Consider the following 8,363-nt stretch of genomic DNA (forward strand, 5'->3'; position numbering starts at 1 on the left):
GGGCAGACAGGCTTTAAAGTTAAATTGTAGAAAGTTCACAGAGAGTGAACTTTCCTAAAAATATTTGTCATTCCAATATACTAGGATAAGGAACCTTAAGACTAAAAATTTTGAGTGCTCAGTATAGAAACGAATCACAATAAACATGTAAGCTTGAACTTAGATGACCTACACGACCCAATGCTTTGGAATGGTTTTTGCTCAACAGGTCTAAAAGTACAAATTCATTTTTTACTCTAAAACAATAATTTTTTAAAAGAACTAACCTATGTCTAAAATAAAATGATTGGTAGTTAAATATAATTAGGGATGCTATTTAAGTTCTATGAGTAACTATGCCAAAAGTTACACATTTGTACCTGCCTGTTTACACAATCTGAAAACAGATAAAGTTATGAACTTTAACATTTCAATAAAGCCATGTTATATTTTCAGGGTGCCTGGGTGGCTCAGTCAGTTAAGCATCTGCCTTCGGCTCAGGTCATGATCTCAGGGTCCCGGGATCGAGTCCCACATCCGGCTCCCTGCTTGGTGGGGAGTCTGCTTCTCCTTCTCCCTCTGCTCGTGCTCTCTCTCTCAAATAAATAAATAAAACATCTTTAAAAAAAGCCACATTATATTTTCATTCAGGTTTTCTAGGGTTATCAATAGAAATATCCATCTGTGGTATACATAGGTAACTTCTCTACGTAAATGCCTGTGCTCTTTTAACAAAGATAAGTGGAAAGTAAATGGGAGGAGGAAGACTTGAAGGTAGGGACTAGAAGATAGAACAGGTAGGGGTAAAGAGCTAAGGCCAAGTTTGTGGACTGTTGTCTGGTTCCTATTAAGAAAGGGCAGCCCAGCTCACCTATGTCCATACATGAAAAATTAAGTGGATCATTGAGACGATGTTTACGTAATCCATGTTAGAAAATACTTGGACCCCCCTCTTCCCCTAAGAGGCCTGAGGTGACCTCTGAAAATGCTTGACCCCGAAACCCCTACAAAATCATGCAAATCAAGAGGTTCAAATCTGCGTGTTCACTTTAAGAACACACGTGAAACTGCCCAGGCCATCAAGGGTATGCATATCCAAAAAGCCACCAAGTATCTGAAGGATGTCACCTTGCAGAAGCAGTGTATGCCATTCTGTTGCTACCATGGTGGAGTTGGTAGGTGTGCCCAGGCCAAACAGTGGGGCTGGACACAGGGCTGGTGGCCCAAGAAGAGTGTTGAATTTTTACTGTACATGCTTAAAAATGCAGAGAGTAATACTCAACTTAAGGGTTTAGATGTAAACTCTCTGGTCATTGAGCACATCCGGGTGAACAAAGTCCCCAAGATGCAGCACAGAATTTACAGGGCTCATGGCTGGATTAACCCATACATGAGCTCTCCTTGCCACACCAAGATGATCCTTACTGAAAAAGAGCTGGTTGTTCCTAAACCACAAAAGGAGGTTGCACAGAAGAAAAAGATATCTCAGAAGAAACGGAGGAAACAAAAACTTATGGGCTGGGAGTAAATTCCGCATAGGGTAAATGCAAATAAGAACAAAAAGAGAATGTTGGTTATCTATTATTAAACATATTTCAAGTATCCACAAAAGAAAAAAAAATACTTGGACCTAAAATATCCAGATCACTGAAGCAAAGATGAATTCTTGAATTAACTGAATAGTGCCACACTCCTTCATTTTGCTTTGCTGGCTAAAGACTGACTAGATGGTTATCTTATGCCCTCCTAAGTATTTCTAAGTCTCCATCCCTCACCTCCAACCCCACAGCTTTTCTACCGTCTAACCTGAAAGAATCTTCTTTCAAGAAGAATGCAAAGCAACTCTTAGATCTGGAGTGGGTTCAGACACTGGAGTTAAATGACAATGTGATCCTGATACCTTTAGAATTATCATCATCTAACATTAAAAGCAACAAGAAACAAGCCTTCTTCACAAAATTCAACCTTCAATTTAACAAAAGGCCCTATGTAAAAATTTTATCATCATATACTATTAATAACTAATGCAAATATAGGGATGGATAATATGATCATAAAATAATTTCCATTATCCCTGGGAATCCTAAAACACCAAGGACTGCACAAAAATACATCTTTTCTAAAAAGATACATAAAAGTTCAGATCATAGTTACCACACATTTCATTTTCTAACACCATAACATAGATCATATTTTTCTTCTCTGCACATTTTCTCAGTCTTCTCATTCTTAACCTAGTGCTATTAGGCCAATAACCCAGTGTTCTTTAAAGTTTATTGAATGACATGCTAAATTCCTCGCACTTAGGACTTTTCAATCCTAAGACTAATATGAACTGTGATTCCCCAAAGTGGCAAGAAACATGAGTTTTATGTGGACATAGTATTTTCCTAGATAGCTGACCAAATTTGTAGTGGCACTGATTAAATGAGACTCTGGCCTTTCCTGTTTCATGAGAGCAGACTGCACTTATTCTCCAGCCATTTTTCTTATAAACGAATATAGCAGATTTCAAGGATTTTAGGGATCGATTCAGAACAACTGTCACTACAGGAGAAACAGCTTAATACTCTGCCTGCATTTTAAAAGTTTGACATGCCTTATGATGCTATATTTTAAGTAAAATACTAAGTCAGGCTTATAATGTTCTTAAATACAGAAATTGTACCTCATGTTACTTCCTGAGCCTCACATATAACAATGTACAATTCCTTTTAAATAGTGTTTCTCCTAATTTTTGTCTTAGAACAAATTTGCGGATAAAAAGGTTTTCTTGGGTAGTATTTAATCTTAAAAATTCCTACACTATCTTATAGACCCTAAAATACAGAACACAAAATGTAAACAATAAAAGCCTTATAACCAATAAATACCTCGGTGGGGGGAATGGAGAAAGTCAGAAAAATATACAAAGCATTGAAAGGCTGGATACGTGAAGGATGCCAGAGGGGAACAGGGGAGGGCTTCACGAGGTTCTAGGCAAGCCCTGTGATGACGTCACCTCACAGCCATAATGTTACAGCAGTCAGCACAGGCCTCCTCTTTTCCTATTGGTGAACACCCTGTCAGCCGACATCAGAAGATAATCATCATTGGCCAGACAATTACAACTGGAGCGACTAACTAGCATCCACCGCTGTTAGCACAAACCTGGCAGGCTGCTGAAAGAGAAGGCAGAGCCCAGCTGCCCTTCTCACTCAATGAATTTTATGTCGCCTTGCCTTACCAGTCACTATGTGATTTCGCTTCCTTGCTAGCAGCACTTATAAATTAAGTCAGCTATTACTGACCATAACAGGTAAAGGTGAGACGTCTCCTTAAGGGACAAAATGCCTTCCTTTTCAATGTAAAATCACAGACAGGGCTTTTCAGTGTAAAATTGGAAGTCAAAAACGCTACTGAGCTAAAAGCACGCATTTTTTTCTACCTCTACCATGTCTAATAAAGTCCTATTTACCAGATAACATTACCCGAGATATTTTTAACTTGCCGTGTAGTTTCAAGATGAGATCTCAGGAGGATTCTCCAAGAAATATATATATTACTTTGCATTCATTTCAATTGCTGCTCTATTATACATGAAACTATTTGCTAGAAAATTAAAAAGGTCTATGTATCTATCCTGTGTTTAGAACAATGAGTATAGGGTTAATCATTTAAGGCAGCAATAAACCTGATAAACTTGCCACAGTTGAACACTTTAGTGTTTACACAAATACCACTGCAAAATAAGGGAACGATAACATTAATATGTAATAAGGTAATGAATATGGAATATAGGCTATGTCTAATAAACTACCCTTACTTAAGGTTCTCTTAAATAATGCTACAGAGCGCACAGACAGCATACTGACAAAACAGCACTCCTGGCCTTTCTCACAATTCTTCAAAGGACCATGTAGCTCTTTTTTGAGAGAGAAGTTATAATTCTCTAAATTAACAAGCTTTGTTTGAGGCCCTAAGACATTGTTAAGGACAAGTGCAAATGACTGCTCAAAAGACAGAGTAGCTGCTTCACAATATTGTGTTTGTCCTACAGAAGCTATTTCAAACCATTTTGAAAAGGTAAAGCTTTGGTTTCCTAAACTTCCCCTGCCCCCAAGAGGGTTTAAGCCGTGGGTTATGGAGCTCCCTACTCCTGTTAAGAAGGGAAAGAAAAGAGAAAATAGTTTTCTTACGCACCTTGGTAGAGACTTTTTGCTGTTGGGATTTTGGTGGGGAAGGCTTAGAAAATTGGGCCCCCAGGATACCGGGAGAGATGCAACCCCTCTAGGTTAGGGGATAAAAAGGAGAAAGCAAGACAATTAAGGTCGGGAAGACCTACAAGGAAAGAGAAACAGCCAGTAGAGCTTTTTGACTGCAAAAGGCAAGCTAAAAAAATAGGGTCAGGAAGGGAAAAATCCCAGTACGTGCCTATGACATAGCATTCAAACTCAGGGGGAGGCCAAATATGTTAAACTTCAGGTATTAACAGGTAGACCTGGCAATAAAATGGGCACCAGTAATCATTTTAACTCACTGGATAAGCATCTTCCCCAGCATCTGCCATGTACAAAGCTCTCTTCAACGTGCTCCGAATGAGACAAGAACCATGCCCTGAAGAGCTGCCGGTCTGGAAGGAAGGAGGCACCGGCGGACACGTAAAAATTCATGCATATAAATAAAAGCCAGGAAAGATGTTGCCAGAAGAGCAGTCTCTAAAGAGCTAGATGGAAAACAGTGGTGAGAGCTCAACAGGAGAAAAGAACTTGGCGCATTTTTGCCATTTTCGGTCCTGGTGAGGGCGAGGCCCTGTCTGGCTCATTGTGTACTTGTTGAGTGAACGCATAAAAGAGGCGGGAAACGGTTACCTGGCCTCAGAGAAAAGGCAACCGGTTTAAATAAGAGGCACTATCGACCGCGGCGGGGCAAGGGAGGGCTGGCCGACCGTGAATGGGGGCAGCCACGGCGAGGGGACGCCGGCTCCAGAAAGGCAGGTTCAATAAAGGTGCACCAAGTTGAAGACAAGGGAGACTAGAAAACAGCACACAGCGCTCATGGGGGAAGAAGACAGGCTCGAGTGGTGTGGCCAGAGAACCGGACAAACAGCTGCAGAGAAGATCCGGCCGCTCAGGGGGCCCGCCTCGCAGCTCCTAGCGCCCGCGACCTCGGGCCCCTGCCCCCGCTCCGCCTTCAGCACCACCCTCTAGGCGGGAGGAGGAAGTGCCTCCGGAGAAGGTCCCCAGGCCGCAGGGGCCCGGAGGGGTCGGCCTCCCCAAGCGCCAAAGGCCTTTCCATGTCTGCACTCCTACGGGATCGGGCCTCGAGGTGTACCACCACCTTCCGGACCCACCCTCGGCGCTCGCCGGCCCAGGAGGGGCCCCAGCCCCGCGCCCCAAGTGCCCGCCGCACTTCCAGGGCTTCGGAACGGATCGCGTCCGCCTCCTGGCTTCCGGCTCCGGCCAGACGCGGCCCTCGGGCCCCCTCACGCCCCGCACCCAGCGCAGTCCCCAGTCCAGCCGCAGCGGGTGTGAGTGCGCCGTGCCCTCCGCACCCGCCCCCCACAGGCGTGGCCCAGCCCGCGCGCAGCGCGCGGGGGGCGGGCTCGGCCGGGCTACAGCCGCAAAGCGCCAGCGGGCCTCGGGCGGGCCAGAGGGACGGGAGGAGGCAGGCAACGCGGCCAAGCCTCCCGGGGCCAGTCGCAACTCCTGGGGACCAGAGGAAAGGAAGTTGAACCTCCCTCCAGCAGCTCCGGCCCGCGGCACCCCCTCCTACAGCACCAGCCATCCCCGGCCCCCCGCGCGCCCGCCTCTTTGGTTTCCCATTGATGAGAGGGGGGAGGGAAGGCAGGTCGTGACGGCGCGGGGCACGCGCGCTCGCGCTCGCGCACGCGGCGGCGGGCAGGATCCCTTGGCTCCCGAGAGCCCCTCAGCCCGACCCTCCCATCGAGCACCTAGGAGGCTGCAGGCCACTGCCCAGCTCCGGGGTGCGTTGAGCGTGCACTTTACTGATCGCCAGACGCGAGCTTAAGGAGAGGACCGGCATGTCTGCCACGGCAGCTCGGTCTACAAGGAAGAAGAGAGATGAGCACACCCTCCCCTGTTAAATATTGCAAGGTGACATAGGATCGCCTCCCACACAGGGACTTTCAAAAGGACTGGCGGAGGGAACACATTAAACAGGCAAAACTCTTTCCCTATTAGAAGTTTGTCTGGGGAAGAGCCCCCAAGGACTCTGCGGACCGAGGCATTTTTGATCTGTCTCAACTCCAATCAGCAGCTTCCTACTGAATTAGAACTGAGTGTGTCCAAAAGGCGTTTCCATAAAACAAACTTAATAATGGCGTGGCTCCACTCGCTCGGGTTCATTCATTTTTATTACTGTTTTCATTGTCCCCTCCCCCTCCGCCCCCGCCTCTTAATGAAACCGGAAAGGGATCCGCGTGGGGAAAGGGGTCCAGGAAAGGAGAAATCCGGCCGGGGAGCAGCAGAGAGTAGGGCAGTGAAGTAGGAGGGCTGCAAGGAGAAAGGAAGGACACGAGGGATGGGGAGAGGGTTAAACGGAGCAGAAGCCTGGGTCCTTCCTCCACGGCCTTTCACACTCAGCTTGCGGGAGGCCAAGCGAGAAAGCCCAAATCTAGATGAAAATCAGAAGGTAGCCCAGGTAGGGAATCTGGACTGTAGCATCTCTCCCGCCTTCCGTGTCGCGCAGACATCTACTCTATACACTCATGTATGTTCTATGTTATATAATCTGTTAAAGATGTATGTGTAGCCACGGTTCACACAGGGGCACTCACAGACCCACGCGCTTCATGCAGCCCCAGTGGTTCCTGCACCCGGGAGACCCGGGAACTCAGCGACCAGCTCTCTGCTGCCTGCGATTCATCGCTCCATTCACGCCCCAGACAGAAAACACCGACATTAAGGCACAGCGGGAAGACGCGCAGGGCTCCCGGGAAGAGTATCACGCGAAACCATCACCTACCAGTTTTCCTGCATCCACTGGATGGCTTCATTCTCGTTGAACTGCTTTTCGAATTCATATTCTTGTAAAGTCAACACTGACATGTTCATTGGGGCTGATCTTCGGAGTCGCTACGTGTTCTCTATACAAAATAAAATAATCTGTAAAGCGCTTGATTACGAATGCTGTCCTGTTTTCCCCACCCACCCCCCTAGGTCTTCCCCCCGCGGCTGATGTCCGCGGGCCGGCCTCTCCCAGCCTCTCTCAGCTACATCCAGGGTCGAGCATTGCCTGTGCCACGGCTCCCAGGTCCTCGCTTCGGCGCTCTCCTCCTCCCGGCGTCCGCATCCACCGGCGGAGGAAATGAATGCCTTGCGGTCTTAGTGCCCGCATGTTTGTCCATCACCCTTTTTACTTGTCTACAGGGAAATCTCCTCCCCCTCGTGCGATCAGAAAATTAACCCTTTGCGAGAGAGAGAAAGCGAGACCTCTCTCCCTGAGGGGCAGTTTTGCTGAAGCGAAGGTGACTAGGGGAGTGGCGGAAGGGTGACGAGAAGGAGGAAGAGGCCTCGAGGTCATTCAAAATCCCCAATCCCAACCTCGTGGGCAAGCCAGCCTTGCCTTTTGAATGTAGTTTCGGCTTGCCAGGCGCAGACGCGGGGAGCGCGGACCTGCAAGCTTGGCTAGTAGGCGTTTAAGAAACAGTGAAACCTGCCCGCTCTTTCGCCAGGAGAACTCCAGGCAAATTTGTGCTGAGATCACACGTAAGAGGAACGCGCTTTCCACCTTCTTGCCCCCGCCATACTCTCGGGGTCCCCCACCCCAGAGCTATGGCTTTGACTACCGCAAACCTGGGGCCCGGCAGCCCCCAGATCTCCTCAATCACTCGCGGGCTGGGGATGCTGGGGTGAGGAGATGGAAGGTGGAGAGCGACCAGTAGCCGGAAGAGGGAGAGAGGCTGCTAGGTGGAGGGTTTCGGTACGGGGAGAGGTAGAGTTAATGAACTGAGACACAGTGGGGAAGGAAGTTAGCAGATAGGAGAACTGGACCAGCTGGTCCAATGCAAAAACTTTATTTATATGTAAAATTTCGTTTTATATATTTCACGGGTAGGTGAAAGAGAATCGTGTTGAGGAGAAGGCTAAATGTAATGTTGACCCCTACTGAAACCCCAGTCTCACAGCAGTGTCCTGAACTCAGCTTCTGTTTACACCCCTCCTTATTCTCAGAAGGAAAAGGATTTTCTACTCCGGCCGTCCCTCCACTCATTACCCACAGGTTCGGAAAAAATGAGGTATAGGAGACATGGAGTTATCTAATAATTAATTTATGGATGTAATTGCAAGCCCCATATAATAAGGAACCTATGCTTTAAAAATTAGGTGGACATTAGGACCAAGAAGAAAATTCCCTTCCTTACGCCGGTGCTCAGTTTCCCA

The 8,363-nt window shown here is 47.4% G+C and overlaps 1 protein-coding gene across 4 annotated transcripts in view; it reads right to left on the bottom strand.

The window, feature by feature from the left end:
- Window positions 1–7,368, bottom strand: part of ELOVL6 (ELOVL fatty acid elongase 6) — a 136,535-nt gene extending 129,167 nt beyond the window's left edge. For 2 of the 4 annotated variants that reach the window (XM_073892106.1, XM_073892104.1), the window contains exons 1-2: window positions 7,216–7,368; window positions 6,946–7,066 (exon numbers count right to left, since the gene is read on the bottom strand). In XM_073892106.1, coding sequence (XP_073748207.1) covers window positions 6,946–7,034 — 89 coding nt within the window. In that variant the 5' untranslated portion in view covers window positions 7,035–7,066; window positions 7,216–7,368. Of the gene's footprint in view, window positions 1–6,945; window positions 7,194–7,215 lie in introns of those variants that run through there. The other 2 variants (XM_073892105.1, XM_073892107.1) reach the window with 2 other exon arrangements.
- Between the last annotated feature and the right edge of the window lie 995 nt (window positions 7,369–8,363).

The sequence above is a fragment of the Callorhinus ursinus genome, unplaced genomic scaffold, assembly GCF_003265705.2.
Source record: "Callorhinus ursinus isolate GAN/ISIS: 27379988/994484 unplaced genomic scaffold, GSC_fseal_2.0 scaffold4, whole genome shotgun sequence".
NCBI classification, from domain to species: Eukaryota; Metazoa; Chordata; class Mammalia; order Carnivora; family Otariidae; genus Callorhinus; species Callorhinus ursinus.